Raw genomic sequence first — 16,722 nt, forward strand, 5'->3', positions numbered from 1 at the left:
CGATGCGTGCTGTGTTTGGCAGGGCTGCTCCCGGTGCCGAGAGCGGCAGCTCGCCGTCATTTCAGTAAGTGTTAAATGCGGCGAAACGTACGTTTTCAGGAAGCAGCTCTCGCCGGAGCCCTCCTGCCTAGGGCGATGGCCTGGAGTACGCAACTGTTTTCCGGAGGGGGGGAAGGACGGGACGGACGACAATCTCCGGGGCGCGCCGCCGTATTGGCTGTGCGGCGGCGCCGGGCGGCACGTGACTGGGGGGCCGTATTGGTCGCGGCACTAGCGCAGCCACTGGGCGCGGGTGGGGTTGCCGGTAGCGGGATTGAAGCATAAGCGGTTGCGGAGATGGGGTGAGTGAATGAGTGCGTGCGGTGGCACAGGGTTGCTGGATCCTGGTGGCCTTGCTGCGGGGGGAACCGAGGATGGCTCCCTGTGGTGCTCAGCCGCGCCTGTGACGGAGGCAGTGGCGTCGGAAAGGGAGAAAAAACGCTTTTGTGGTTAAAATAGGCGAAAAAAAAAAAAAAGAAAAAAGGCTTGTTGACATAAAAAGGGGCGGGGAAGGGAGGGGGGAACCGTATCTAAGGAAAGGAGCATCGGATAACGAAGAATGGAAGGGATATATGGTGAGCAGGGCTGAAGTCGTCCTGCCTCCTCGCGCTGCCACAGCGGCAGCTGCCGGCGAGGGTCACAAAGCCTCTACTGCTGTGCTCTGGCGCGGCTGTGCCGCCATGCAGCTATGGAGAGAAGGGGGAGGGGAGGCGAGGCAGGTATTTCAGGATGCGCAGCCCTTGCTTGTGGGGTCGGAACATGAACGTGTTCCTCTGGGGATAATGCACGTCCCGTTGTGAAACGGTAAGGAGCTCCCTTGTGTGTGGCGCCAGCCTGGCGTTGTTAGTTACAGGACGCGGCGGTGCCGCCTCTGCGCTTCGCTGCAGCAGCTTTTTCTCTTCGCTGGAAAATGAGAGCTGTAAAGGGACGAGAAGCTGGTCTGTACTGCTGCACTCAGAAATGCGCTGATAGGTGGCCAACTGCGAGCTATGTAGCAGCAGAAATACTGAGGATTTTTATAAGAGGAATGTTGTATGTTTAACGAACCCTAAAATTCTCTGACTTCTTAAAAATTATTTAACGTTGCAAAGATATGCTTAGATCTGTGGTTTAACTTGAATGCTTTGGGAAATGTTAATGGGTGGGTCCTTTCTCTTTGTCAGATATGCAGCTTTTATTCTAGTAGTTAAGTAATTGTTATCAAAATACACCTTAGTTTTGCAAAACCCAAGATTTTTGGAAGACGTGCTGCCAAATTATTTGATCGTATTTACTATTTGAGTCAAAACTTAAAATCTTTTCTGTTGACTTAGCTGTAGGACTTTGACTATGAACTGTAGGGAGCATTTTTCATTTGATTTTTTTTTTTTTTCAATGGATCAGCAAAACTCAGTTTAGACTGGTTTGGATAGTCATATGTTGAAAGATGCCTTTTAAAGGTATAGCAGGAAATGTACAACTTTTTAGTTTGTATAGAAGTATTTTTATTAAATTGCTGTGCATATATGAATAATACAATATAGATTAATTCCAACTTAAATCTTTTTCCTTCCTTTGTTGTTTGTTCTGTTGAAAGTGCACCTTTATTTTTACTACTTAGTTCACTTTTTTGTTATTTCTAATGCACTTAATTTCTGAATATTTTATCAAAATTCCAGTTCTTTGAAAATACACAAATATGTCCACTGAAAGTAGTTTCCTGGAACCAGACTTCTGTATTTTTAAGGAGAATCCAAGAAACTGATAAAATATTTTTTTCCTCCTCTTTAGTTCTGTTAAATGCAACGATGCACAAAAAAGGTTTGACGAGACAACTCCAACTTACTGAGTTTGCAACAAAGTCTTTGTTTCTAAAACAACAAACTTCTGAACAACCAAAGAACAGTTTTCAGTGATGGCTGCTTTCTACTCCTTCCCGCATCTCTCTGACTGATGACCTGGGCACACTTAATGCAAAACGAATGAGAATAGGAACTGAAGGTATGAGATTTGTAACACTGCTGTTCCATTCATGAACACTCTTATTCCATACTGTTTTCTTAATTCTGTTTAACTATACCCAAAGCCTTAGAGCTCTTTTAGTTTCCTCATTATGTCTATGTGCCCACATAGCCCAGATGAGGAAAAAACCAAACAAAATAACCTCCCTTCTACTGAGTAGGCATTTTTGGGTTTGTTCTTCGATGCTTATAGGGATAGGAAGATTAAATAGGTTCACAACAAAAACCATTTTAGTAAGGCTTAGGCATGTCACCAAGTGGAAATATTGTGATTTTTCAGTGTGATACTGGAAAAGGCATGAATATTTTTGTGCTCTATCTGGAAAGAATCAGGATAATGGGCTTTTATGACCTGAGGAAGATGGAGTATTTTTCAGTGAATATACAAGGAGAGTATTTAAACCTGTGAAGGATAAATATTTTTAAATTAGCAGGCCTGGAAAACTTGCCCCAAACTGAACTGGATAAGACAGTCTCTGTCCCACTGATACTTTGATAAATTCTTAAATGCCAAAAAAGACTTGGAAGACTGCTTATGTTTTGCCAGATTTGAAAAAGGACAAGCAGAAGGATATCTGTATATAAACCATTTAACCTGAAGTCAGGCTTCAGACAGAAGAGCGGAGAAGCTGATAAAAGATTCAGGCAACAGAGCAATTGAATTAATGCAAATCAGCATGGTTTGATATATTAAAAAAAAATTATGGCGAAATAAACCTTACTTGATTTTTCTTGATGTTTTAAGTGTATTGATAAAAGTGACTATATGAAAATTGTACATTTATGGCTGAAATTAATGGGTGGAGCTGGCTTACCTTAGAACAGCTGTGCAGGGTTTTTGCCCCTGTCTGTCAGCCCTGCTTGTCTTTTGGAAATACTCATATAATACCTGTTGAACCATTGCGGTTAATGGCCCACATGCTTACTTCAGATTACATTGGTAGTCAGGCAGTAATCTGCAGTGGTTCAGTAGCTGCTATGTGAGCAGCTGAGCCCTCCTCTCTTCCCTGGTTGGGAACCTTGCAGAGATGGGTAGGGCAGGCACTGTTCCAGCCATCCCAGCATTAGTAGTAATCTCTTGCAAGTCAGAACCCTTAGACTTTAGTACTTCAAAAAATGTTTTGAAATGTGTTAAAAGGATTAATAAGAAACTAATTTGAAAATCTCAAAAATATGCTTTAATGACAGTATGATCTACTACTGAATAAGTTTTGGTTTTTTCCTGAATTCAGTGTGATATGCCCTTGAAGAAACAATTCCCCATTAGTCACCTGGGAATGAATTACAAAAACTAACAGAACAGTAGAGTAATAAGAATGAGATATTTGGCTTAGCACAGGATAGTTGGGTAAAACTTGTGGCTGTAGAAAGAAATCAGAGTTGATCGTCCTTTCTAACAGTACTAAATTATAATCTAGATATTAATGAACTGTAGGCACAATGATCATAATTTGTTATCTTAAGAATAGTAGCTACATTGTGAAAAAAATCTTTGGTCATTAGCACATTTGCTTACCAGTAGTGGTGGTAGTAGAATGCTAAATTCTGTTTCCTTATTAGTGAGTCAGACATCTGATTTATTGGTCTTTCAATGAAGTTTATAATCCAAAATCAGTGTAATGAACTGGAGCCCCAGTTGACTTCAGTATTGTTTGGATTGGGCCTTACTGGAGAAAATAATTTTGTTTTTTTCCACTGTTTTTTGTTCTCTGAAGTAGCTATACAACTTATTCACTAACAAAACAAAAAAATCAGCCTGTTACCATGTGTGACTGAATAATTGTTCAGCTGAAGATTTTAAAAGTTGAAACAAATAGGTTGTAGTGAAAATATTGTCTATATTGTTGAGAAAAAGACATGTTAGGGTTTTACACTTTAAATTATTCTTTAACTTCTGTTCTGAAAAGACTAATTTGTTCTACAGGAAGTTCTGGTAATAATAGCATTTATGACTGAAAAAAAACTAGTAATGGAGGCTGAAATATTTCCATAATAAGATTTAATTAATATATCATAAATTGTTGAGCTTGGGGTTCTTAAGCAGAACCTCTTCAGGGTATGTTGAATATATTGTTTTCAAATAAAGAACACTGATCAATATAAAATTGTAAGTTTTCAGAGAATATTGGTGGTTTTGCCTATCTCTATGGGGTTTTCAGACTAAAAAGAGCACATCTAAATTCCTGTTTCCTGCACAGTTAACACCAATACAATTTTCTTAATGTAGAAAAATGCATGTCTAAATCTTAACAGTACATTTGCATAAATTTAGGTTGCTGATTAATTTTGGTTTTAGTGTCTGAAAGAGTTATATCCAACTTGAAATTCTGCTTTGATATGTGTATTTATGCAAACTCCTGATTCAGTACAGCATAGTGAAATTTCTTGTCATAATGTCATTTTACTTTGGTAAGAGATTTCTTTTCCTCCATCTCCTAAGAATGAGAAAATGGGTTAGGGAACTAGGAGACCTAGATTCTAGGTGTTTCTTATATTGGTGGAGTTAAAGCCTGAAGTTCCTACATCCCCAGAGTTAGTTATTGAAGTAAATCTAGCAATAGGGGTATCTCCATACTTCCATTTGAATCTAGACCACTCTGCAAAAAGAAACTCAGATTTAGAGTGCAAAAGGGAGCTTGACTCTCAAATGTAATAGTGAATTTACCGAAGGTGGGTTGTGTTCTGTGTCATGTATTTTCCTTTGTGTTGGATAAAGTATGAAATTGGTATCAGAACAAACAATTCTTCCTCGACTCCCCAGTACAGTGACTTCATACCTGGAGTAGAGAGTCATATTTATTCTTGATCAAACTGATTCTGGCCCCATGGATCTTGAATATGTTTCTGTGTATGTGTGCAGCGTTACAGCTTCAGACTAAAGGGCCAAGTGTAAACCATTCCTTGCTTTACTTTGGGCTTGCTATATGGTCTCTGCTGCGAATGAGGAAATATGTGGTTGTGAACCTTGTCTGACTGAAGAGGGCCTAGAGCAAAGTGTAGCTTATTGTCAGTTTGGACATCTGTTATTTAATAAAAATTGGAGATGTTTTTGATTACCCAGCTTGTGGTAATCAACTAATTCAAATAGTGTTTTTGTTTTTTAATCTGAAAACCTGTGGAGTAATACTTGACATCTGAATAAATCAATAAGTGACTCCTAGCCAATAGTAAAATACTGTCTCTTAGCACTGATGTCCCACTTCCATGTTATTAAAAAAACCCAAAACCAACAAACATTACACAAAAGGAAGAGGGTGCTTGAAAACTTATATCAGGAGGAGGAGAAGGTAAAAATACATTTAAAAAAAATTTGTTCTTTGGCTTTGCTTCCAATTTTCATATGCTAAGTGAGTTGTAGCAACAGATTGTCTAAAGATAATCTTTAATTTTGCTCTGAGTCTTCACAAATCAATTGAAATTAGCAATTTGCTGAATAGGTCTCTTATTTTTGTTATTTGAAAGCATTTAATAGTGTTCCAGCTAAGAGAATTTTGGTGGATTTTATTTGGAATTCATTTCTTTAAAGGGGAAAAAAAAAATCTTTATTATTGGGTATGTAGTAAGTAAAACTTTTTTCTTTGTGAAATATAGCCTGAAAGTTGGTTTTGTAGAGGGTTGACAGCCACTTCATTTAAGATGCATTACTTGCCCCTCCCCTTCAGTAACTGGATCCATACTCATTTAATATAAGTACGTTTAAGCTTATTTTTCATGTAAAACAGAGCTATCCAATTGCTATTCTTCTACTGTAGCTCCTCCCCTCATTCATTTTTCTACATTTTCTTTTTTTGTGTTTATACATATTGTTAATGTGGCTAATTATTTTAACTTTGAAATGCATGAGTGAGGATTTCTCAGTTGACAGAAGGATAAAAATATCAGGTTCTTCATTTTATCTGACCTTTCATGCTGTTGTGGTTTAACCCTGGTAGGCAGCTAAGCCCCACACAGTGGGATGGGGGAGAGAATCGGAAGTTGTAACAGTGCGAAAACTCATGGGTTGAGATAAAGACAGTTTAATAGATAAAGCAAAAGCTGCATGTGCAAGCAAAGCAAAATAAGGAATTCATTCACTACTTCCCATTGGCAGGCAGATATTTAGACATTTCCAGGAAAGCAGGGCTTCTTCATCTGAATGACACCCCCTGCCCCGCCCCCCGCTCCTCCTTTCCCCCAGCTTTTATTGCTGAGCATGATGTCATATGGTCTGGAATATCCCTTTGGTCAGTTGGGGTCAGCTGTCCTGGCTGTGTCCCCTCCCAACTTCTTGTGCACCCCCAGCCTACTCACTGGTGGGGCAACCTGAGAAACAGAAAAGGCCTTGATGCTGTGTAAGCACTGCTCAGCAATACCTAAATCACCCCTGTGTTATCAATGCTGTTTTGGTCACAAATCCAAAACATAGCACCATATCAGCTACTATGAAGAAAATTAACTATCCCAGCCGAAACCAGTACACATACTAACCATGGATTAACATAATGTAAGTGTACTGGTTTCGGCTGGGATAGGGTTAATTTTCTTCTTAGTAGGTGGTACAGTGTGTTTTGGATTTAGTGTGAGATAATGTTGATAACACACTGATGTTTTAGCTGTTGCTAAGTAGTGCTTATCCTAAGTCAAGTATTTTTCAGTTTCCCATGTTTTGCCAGCAAGCAGGGGTACAAGAAGCTGGGAGGGAGCATAGCCGGGACAGTTGACCTGAATGAGCCAAAGGGATATTCCATACCATAGAATGTCATGCTCAGTATATAAAGTGGGGGGAGTTGACTGGGAGGGGCAGATCTCTGCTCAGGCGTCAGTCAGCAGGTAGTGAGCAATTGCATTGTGCATCACTTGTTTGTTTTTTTTTTTCTTTTTTTTTAAAAATTTATTTTATTATATTCCTTTTCATTACAATTATTATTTTATTATTATTGTTGTTAGTATTATATTTTATTTTACTTTAGTTATTAATCATTCTTATCTCAACCCATGAGTTTTACCTTTTTTTTTGATTTCTGTCCCCATCCTGCTGGGTGGGGGAGGAGTGAGCGAGTGGCTATGTGGTGCTTAGTTGCTGGCTGGGGTTAAACCACGACAGTAAGAAAAAGGTACTCTAGTTAGAATTGACATGCATGTAAAATATGGCACACAGTGACTTCTGTCAATTAGATGTAAATGAATGTGTGATATACTTAATTTCTAACATGTCAGGTGCAACAAATGAAAAATAAAGTTTACTATTTATGCAATGTAGTCATAGACTCTCGTATAAACCAACAGATTCTATCAGTATTACAATACAATGTCATTTTATAGCACTTCAGAAGTGAAAACATTTTAAAATTATCCACCTTTGCTTGGGCAGGATTGGCCACGTAGTGTATGTTCTGAAAAGAAATGTGAACTATAGCTGTTGGCTTTATTAATTAGAATGGCAAACTAGTACTTATCAAATGAATACATGCATGAAATGGGCCACAAACAATTTGCCTTTCTGGATATTTTTTTTTGTTATAACTCTTTGACAGCTATCTGCCTTTTAGGTGGAACTGCCTGATTATAAAAAGTACAGAATCCATGGAATAGAATAAATATTTTGGATTGTCTTCATTTCTCTAAAAGTAAGGTCTCCTGTCTAGCATGACCACATTAGGAAAAAGAAATTTATTAAGGTGTGGTGTCATGTGTGCCCCCCTCATTTGTACTGTCATTGAAGTCACAATTCCACAGATGGCAGATTTCTTTCTTGGCCCTTCTTTAATGATGAGACATGATTAGGACATGAAGTTTTGTTTCTTGAAAATGAAATAAACTTGCCATATCAAATGCAGTGAAGCTTTTGTTAGTGTTCCTATCTTTAATAATAGATATTCTTGTTTATATTTTCATTGATTTTAAATTTTGAAAGATTAAACAATTTTCAAAACTTATATTGGAGAAGTCCAACCTTTTTGGATAATTTAACCTATTTTTTAATTAGCTTGATAATTCAATTAAGAATTGTCTGGAAGAGCAAAGCTGATTACACAAGCAGTTACTTAACCTTGTAATTACAAAGGTCAAAGGCTTAGTGAGGGGGTACACAAATTGCTCTTCTGTTAGCATAATTTTCAAGATACTGCAAATACAGTTTGCAAGCTATGTTCCATAATAAAATAAAAACTAAATATGAGCTTTTAGATATTTGATAATTCTAAAGTACTACAGTAGCAATGAAAAAAGAATGTTGTCCTGTACGCTTTTTTATATTTTTCTCTTTTGAGTTACAGGTGCCATATTTGCTCAGGAAATTCTTGCTGTGAAATTGGCAGGGTAACTTGTACATGTAGGAAGTGCTATGTTTCCTGTTACTCTGCTGAATGACTTATTTGAAAATAAGAATTTGATAGCCTCATATGTAAAGAGCTTCAAACGTGGTTACCCAGGCTTTAATTATCTTATGTTGTTTGTTTACATGAATAACTTTGGGGTTTGGTTTTGGAAAATGGGAAACAATTTGAATTTTATCATTTAATTTAGTGTGCGTGTTTCTTTATAATGGCTGAATAATTGTGGTAATGTTTTAGGACTGTGTGACAATATTACCCAAAATAAAGATTGCTTAAAATGCATGTATGACTTATTAACACAATCACTATAATATTTTATTTTATGATTTATATGCTATATCTTTCCTACTCTTCCTCTTTGTATTTATAATATAGGGTATCTCAATATTAAGAATGGCCTTTCATCTGTTTCTTTAACTGTGCAGTATTTCCACTTTTTGTGTTAGAAATATATGGATATTTATTTTAGTCTTTACGCCTTGGAGTTTTTTTGCAAAAGACTTGATTGCTATTACATTTGATGCTTATGTTCTGTTAAAATTCCTCAGTATTTACTGTTCTCCTTTTACACTTTTTCATTAGTATGTGTTATTGTAGGGAATGCTGAGCATCTGTGTCTATAATTCACAAAATGTGTGGGCAGTCAGCGTCTTCTAGATATGGTTGACAGTGCTTGTTGACTACTAAAAAATTATTAAATACGATCTATTATCTCTTTAGTTTCTTATTGTTATAATTGAAGTACTTAAAAGTAAGGATGCTTTTGTATAATGGTATGATTTCCCCTTGTGTATTCTGGCTTCCCCTAATACCTAAAGCAATTGTTATCATCTTTCATTTACTGAATTGTGTATCAAATGGAAGCCTACTGAAAAAAAGCCATTGAATTGATGTTAGTTCTAGGCATTAATAGTTTGGTTTAATGGATTTGAATGAAATGTTTAGTAAGTTGAGTGGTAAATGGGAAAGATTGAGATGTAATTTTATGTTTAGATATGGTTTTTCTTTCTAAAATGTTTAAATCTAGTATCTTCTCTTATTTTTCCAGGGCTGAGGGTAGCCCAGGATGGCTGCAGCTTCATATGACCAGTTGTTAAAGCAAGTTGAAGCATTAAAGATGGAGAACTCTAACCTTCGACAAGAGCTAGAGGACAACTCAAATCACCTAACAAAGCTGGAAACTGAGGCATCTAACATGAAGGTATTGCAACCTATGTCTGTGTGTATCACCATTTCTGTTATTGCCTTTCGGTTTTGATTATGTATGAGTGTTTTAATGGACTGGTAGTTGCTCAAGAAATTTTATGTGCTTTTAGATTCCTACAGAAATCCCTTTCCAGGCTGTGTAAGGGAAAACTATTAATTAAATCTACTTGATTATGAAAACTGTTTTTGAAATTTCAAAAACAACATTTCAAAACAGTTTTTAGATATACCTTTCCATTTTCATATCTTCTTTTCTGGTCCGTGATAAGCCCTACCATTTTACCACTGCTGTACTTCCCAGCAGGAAGTCTAGTCTGTTGACATAGTTTATGACAAAGCAGTCATTGCTCAGCTTTTGAAAACAGTGGAGAGACTGGAGGTTTTCAGTGTTTTAAGGTAAGTTTAAAAAATTTTAGTTTTATTACAATATTTACTTAACATCCCAAAAAGAAAAGCTCATTTTAAAATAATACCGCAAGTCTCCAGTCTCTCCCAAGGCCTAAATTTATACTTAGTAATTTCACCCAAATGTGTCTGTCTAGTGTTTATTGGCTAGGTGTAGGCCTTTGGAGCCACCTATCCAAGAGGAAACACTAAGCTCAGATGGAATTTATCTTCCTACTGATCAAAATCCATCTATAGTTACAGTTGTATTTGTGTGATAGATGGCACTGAACAAGGCAGAATTTCATAAGCAATATAGCTGTATTAATGTAGTGCTTTTCCTGAGCTGACAAATCCTGTTTCTTGGTGCTACATCTGGGAAAACTGAGCTGCTTTTGGTACCTAAGCTAACATGGCTTAGAAATTTTTGGTATCTCTGCATATACTACTGTATAATGTAGGCATACTCTAAACATTAAACAACATTTGTATGCCCATCTCCTTGCTTTACCGTTTTCATGTGGTAGATTTATTGTTACTTTATAATTATATGAAATGTGCCGATTTGATGAATGTAGCAATTTAAATGTACTTTTAATTGAACTTTCTTTTCCTCAAGCATCTAGATTAAGCTATATATTCATTATAAGAAGAAAATTTTTCTTGTGTTCTGAATTACTGTTATTAGTTATGACAACACTTGAAAGAACTACATATTTTTTAGTTATATTTAATCTTTGCATTGTACTGCAAGATGAAAATGATTCTGCTTTCTGAATTGAAATTATAGTCGTTTATGCCAGCTACTTGAAACTATATTTGGCATTAATAATAACTCTGAAATAATTGCTTGTTTGCTTAACTATGTATCAGAAAATTTGAGCTAGATCTGTCACTTCTACTGTTTTTCTTAAGATAATATTATAACAAATTTATCAATAATTCTCCCTTTCTCCCTGTCATTGCAGTCTAAAATAAGGGAGTGAAGAGTAGGACAGGTGATGATCTTGCTCATAGTTTGAAAAAGGGACAGAAAAAAAGTCTTTCCCCCCCCCTTCTTTTTCCCCATATAGTTATCTTTTTTCTTTTGACGTTTTTGTATATAACTAAATTTCCAGTGACTTGGGAATAAACCAGCTGTATAAGGTGGTCTCTAGGGCATTAATTTGGTATGTGAGACAGCTTTATGTCCTTACTTCAAATCTGGCAGATCACCAAACAGAAAGTGATTCTATCACACTCCACAGAACTGTCTTTATTAGTATATTTTGAGTAGATATTTCATATTTTCTTTTTCTGAAATGCTTTCCTGGACCTGAGGAATGTATCCTAAAAAACCTCCACCAAACTCAGTATGTTTCTCTTCATTTGGGGTGGAGGGGGGGAGAGGATTGTTTAGATTAATTTGATTTATTTTCTTTTAAACCCTGTTCTATCAAAAAATCCTAACCAGCTCTATTCCTTATGAGTGTTTGCTCCTGGACCTGAAGTGAGACACTGTTTCTTTCCCTTGTTTGTACTTCAGATGTATTTGCAAAGTATTCAAACCTTGCTTTGCCTTATCTTGAATTTGAAAGATGGTTTAGGAATGATCTTGGGAATTGGAGTATGTGGGTGAAAAAATTTGAGATCATTGCAGCATTCTCTTTGGTCAAGAGATAATTTTAGTTTTATAAGCTTTAGGAGAAGGTACATGGTGACTTTGTTCCACTGAGACTGCTTGCTTCATAGTTTGTGTAGTTCTAGCGCCATGTTTAGGAATAATTAGAAGTTAAGTAATTGGAAGGACTTTCAACCTCCACTTTTCTGATTCTTTAGCTACCGTATAAATAATTAAAAGTCCAAATACTTTGAAAAAACAATCCTTTGGGATAGCACATAATTATCTTTGAGATGGAAATAGAGCCCTAGCAGCCTCTCCCACCCAATACAATTCCAAATATTAATGGGAGAAAGGGAGTTGGTAGTGGGGGAGATGAGCTGTGGTTCTCTGTATTTATAGCAACATTGTCATTCTTATACCGTTTATTTTGTTCTGTGGGCTAGGGTAGAAACATCTCATAGTGATTCTTTGGACTGTTGATATATTTACTTGTATCTCCTTTATTGCCTTATTTCCTTCCACAACTAATTAAACAATATACATGGGAAGGGCATTTTAAAGACAATATTCAATATTTTTAAAGAAAGGGATTTTGTAAGCAGTAGTGTTAAAACTGTTGTGCAAGTGTGCCTCATTTTAATAATTTCTCCATCTCAGAAATGTAAGATAATCATACTAGAATTAAAAGCTTAACATGAACTCATCTTGTAGATGCATTTATTATAAACTGACCTATATAAGAATAATGTCTGAATGCTTCATGTTTAAAGCTAAATTTCATATTTAAAAGTGAAAACTGTCCATTTGCAGACTAGAAAACATGTTGGGGGTAAATGAAGATGGATGCGATATCAGGGGTGCCAAAACAATTAATAAAACAATGTCTACTTTGTTTTTTAATTTGTGTTTTCTTAGGGATTGACTGTTCAAACAAAAGAAATCCCTGAGAATATTATGACAAACTTGGGAAATGCAGCTGTTACTATTAGCTTACTGTAAGATGAAATAGTATGGAAAAATGTTCTCTTTAAATAAACAGATATGCTGTTTTACAGTCAATGCAACAATGATGCTGGCCCATAAATATAGGAGAATTGTTAAAGTCTCTAGATGTGTAGGTAATGAGAGTAACTACATAAAACACAGACTATGGACAAATTTAGAAAAAAGATGGAGATATCAATTTTATTTTTGTTCAAAACCTGTAAAATTCAAAGAGAGAAAAAATTGGTGCAGTGCTAGTTATATCTACTTTCTGTCTATAAATGTAGAACTCTTGTCAGAAAAAGACCTCCATTTTTATATATATATTGCTGTTTTGGGTTTTTGTGGCAGGGTTTTAGTAGCAGGGGAGGGGGCTACAGGGGTGGCTCCTGTGAGAAGCTGCTAGAAGCTTCCCCGGCTCCAAGTTGGACCCGCCTCTGGCCAAGGCCGACCCAATCAGTGATGGTGGTAGCGCCTCTGGGATAACATATTTCAGAAGGGGAAACCTGCAGTGGAGGGGAGTGGAATGCGAGAGAAACACCTATGCAGATACCAAGGTCAGTGAAGAAGGAGGGGGAGGAGGTGTGCCTGAGGAGGTGATTCCCCTGCAGCCCATGGAGGTGAACGGTGGAGCAGATGCCCACCTACAGCCTGTGGAGGACCCCATGTTGGAGTAGGTGGATGCCCCCGAAGAAGACCGTGACTCCATGGGAAAGCCTGCGCTAGAGCAGTCAGTGCCTGAAGGACTGCAGCCTGCGGAAAGGACCCATGTTGGAGAAGTTTGTGGAGAACTGTCTCCTGTGGGAGGGACCCCATGCTGGAGCAGGGGAAGAGTGAGGAGTCCTCCACCTGAGGAGAATGAAGCGGCAGAAATAATGTGTGATGAACAGACTGTAACCCCCATTCCCCGTCCCCCTGTGCTGTTGAGGGGAGGGGGTAGAGAAAACCTGGAGTGGAGTTGAGCCTGGGAAGAAGGGAGGGGTGGTGGGAAGGTGTTTTAAGATTTGGTTTTACTTCTCATTATCCTTGTTTTGATTTGATTGATAGTAAATTAAATTGATTTGGTTTTTTCCCCAAGTTGAGTCTGTTGTTTTGCCTGTGACCATAATTGGTGAGTGATCCCTCCCTGTCCTTGTCTCGACCCACAAGCTTTTCTTTATATTTTCTCCTCCTCATCCCACTGGGGCTGGGGGGGGAGGAGTGAGTGAGGGGCCTCATGGTGCTTTGTTGCCAGCTGGGCTTAAACCATGACAATTGCAAATGAACACATTTCTGTTTAGTTTGTGTAATCAACAAGTATTTTTTTTGTCAGTGTGTATTTCTTTATGTAATATATTAATACGAATTAGCTCTTTCCACATGTAAGATCTTGGTGGGAATAAGTACATGTAATTTAACTTCAGGTATTCAAGCAGCAGCAAAATAATAACTTGGTTCATGCTTGATTTCCACATTCACTCTGCTTTGATTTTACAGTAAAATGAGTAATGTGTTCTCTTGTAAGAAAACAATCTATTGTACACAGTGTTCTGTGATTAAAAAGCTTTTCCTTTCATTTTTATATAATACATGTAAATTTATATTCTGTATAATATTTTCCAACTTATTTAATTGCCTCTATATTATGTCCACATGTATCAATAATAAAATAGGAAGAATGTAATTTGAACTGATTTTGATTTCTTACATTAGAATGCTTCTCAAATAATTTATGTCCTATAGGGAATAAAATCATGCAAGTACAAGCTGTATTTTCTGCCCCTTCCAGAAGAGGTTTATGCATTTAACTCTTTCTCTTCATTCCTTTTTCTCTGCTATAGGAGCAAAGATAAACCTCATATTTTGCTCTTTTATGCTGAAGTATGCTTGAATAGCTCTTGAGAAAAGTATTGACCGGTTTATGATTATATTTCTTACAGTGTATCCTAAACCTCACAAATTTTTTTTAGTGCAGTCTTCAAGAGGATATGTTAGAAGTGCCTTGTCCCTATTGTTGTTTGGACAATTTTAAACTAATGTTTTGGAGAACACTCCTGGAGAGAATACTTTTGTTTGTTTGTTTTTCCTTTTCTGCCAGCTGCAAACCAACTTTTTCAATTTTTTCATTATTTTTAAATATGAATCATGATGAGATGAAGTACTCTTGGTATCCCATTGTGTTAGCAACAAAAATATTTTATGTAGCTATATAAATTCCTTCTGGAAATTTAGGAAAGTCAAACTTTACTGGGAAAAGGTTGTCAGGTTTTTCAGCATCACTGATGAATATACTGTTTTAAGAAGAAAAAAATACATAAATTTATGACTAATACAACAGTCATTGAATAAAATTCTGTAGTTGAGATGAAAGAATACGGTATCTGCAGTGATTCAGCTTTGCTAGTCATGTTAATTTGGTTAAAAAGCATGACTATAATATATTAATGTTATATTTATATAATGTTTAGTGGTCTAGAAGAGCTCTAATATATGTTGTGGTAGTTGGCAAAGTTAAAAAAAAATAAATATTTTCAGATACTTATCTGTGGTGGGTTAACCTTGGCTGGCTGTCAGATCCCCACCCAGCTGCACTCTCACTCCCTCTCCTCAACAGAATAGGGGGAGGAAATAAGATGAAAGAAAGCTCATGGGTTGAGATACTGTCACAGGCAAAATAGACTTGACTTAGGGAAAATTAATGTATTGCTATTTAAAAATAGAGTAGGCTGGTGAGAAACAAAAACTAAAACAGCTTTGCCCCCGCCCCTTTCTTCCCAGACTCAACTTCATTCCTTTATTCCTAACTCCTTTATCCCCCCCTTCCAGCACATGGGGAACGGGGGGCTGGGGTCAGTTCATAACTCTTCCTCTCTGCTGCTCCTTCCTCCTCACACTTTTCCACTGCTCCAGCATGGGCCCTTCCCATGGGCTGCAGCTTCCTTCACGGCATATCCACTTGCTCCAGCTAGGGTCCTCCACTAGCTGCAGGGATGAATCTGCTCTGGCACCTGGAGGGCCTCCTCCCCCTCCTTTTTCACTGACCTCGGTCTCTGTAGGATTGTTTCTCGCACTCCCCCCCACCCCCAACCCTCACTCCTCTCTCGCACACTACTGCACCAGTTTTTTTTACTCTTTCTTAAATATGTTTTCATAGAGGCGCCACCAGTATAGCATCGCTGATTGGTCCAGTTTTGGGCAGTGGTGGGTCTGTTGCAGAGATGACTGGAACCGTCCTTGTCTGGTATGGGGGCATCCCCTGGTGTCCTCTCACAGAGGCCACCCCTGCAGCTCCCTTGCTACCAAACCCTTACCATGTAAACCCAATACATTATTACAAAGTAGCATTTTATTTTCAAACTCAAAGAGGAAAGGAAGATAGATTTTAATATAACATACTGGTGTGGAGATTTTTTTTGTGGCAGCTATTTTAAAGTAAATCTTGTTTTGTGCAATTTTGAAGCTGATTTGCATTTTGCAATTTCTTCATTTGATAAGGTAAATTCAACATGAACTGGCTAATATTTGTCTAGTTGATTTCTTCTTAAGAATACTTGAGATTATAAAATTTAAATATGGATTTATTTTTTTTAAAGACAAGAAGTTTGGTCACTTGTAGTCTTAAATACACATTCTAAAAACTCCTACTTCAGTGTTTATTTAACTGGTCATTGTATTAATATTTTCAGTAGTGTTTTCAGTTTTTAATATTAAAAATTCATATTAGTCCATAAAATATATCAAAATATGTGAGTTGTCTCTTTCTGGTCCAAACACTTTGGGAGCCAGTGATCTAACTTATGTATTTAGCTTTTTACTCTTTCAGATGCAATTTGTTATTGTCTTGTACAGGATGAATAGATGGAGAAGATCAACAAAAAAGATGCAAAAATGGCAAAAATTTTACCTAAATACACACTGAAATGAAAGCAATGTTTAAACTTTTGTTTTAGGGAAATCATGAGCTGCTTGTTTTGTATTTTTATAGTTATTTGGTTTTTAGAGTTCTTTTTTTAGCAGATCATTGCCTTCATAAAGTTTTAGTTTTAATAATTTTCTGTGGGATGTGGTTGTTTGGTGTTTTTTTGGTGTTTTTGTTTGGGTTTTTTTTTGCCTTTTTTTTTTTTTTTTTTTTTTTTTTACTTTGATGTCCAAGAATGGTTTCTTTTTGGTGTGGATAATGTTTGTGGGTGCTAATTAGATGTTAGAGTAATAA

At 37.0% G+C, this 16,722-nt stretch overlaps 1 protein-coding gene across 1 annotated transcript in view; it reads left to right on the forward strand.

The window, feature by feature from the left end:
* The first annotated feature begins 224 nt into the window (after positions 1–224).
* The window catches only part of LOC121232399 (adenomatous polyposis coli protein-like), a 127,817-nt gene continuing 111,319 nt past the window's right edge, over positions 225–16,722 (forward strand). Inside the window, 3 exon segments of the mRNA XM_041121553.1 lie at positions 225–341; positions 1,810–2,019; positions 9,402–9,554. Coding sequence (XP_040977487.1) covers positions 9,420–9,554 — 135 coding nt within the window. The 5' untranslated portion in view covers positions 225–341; positions 1,810–2,019; positions 9,402–9,419.

Source organism: Aquila chrysaetos (assembly GCF_900496995.4).
Source record: "Aquila chrysaetos chrysaetos chromosome W unlocalized genomic scaffold, bAquChr1.4 W_unloc_3, whole genome shotgun sequence".
NCBI lineage: Eukaryota > Metazoa > Chordata > Aves > Accipitriformes > Accipitridae > Aquila > Aquila chrysaetos.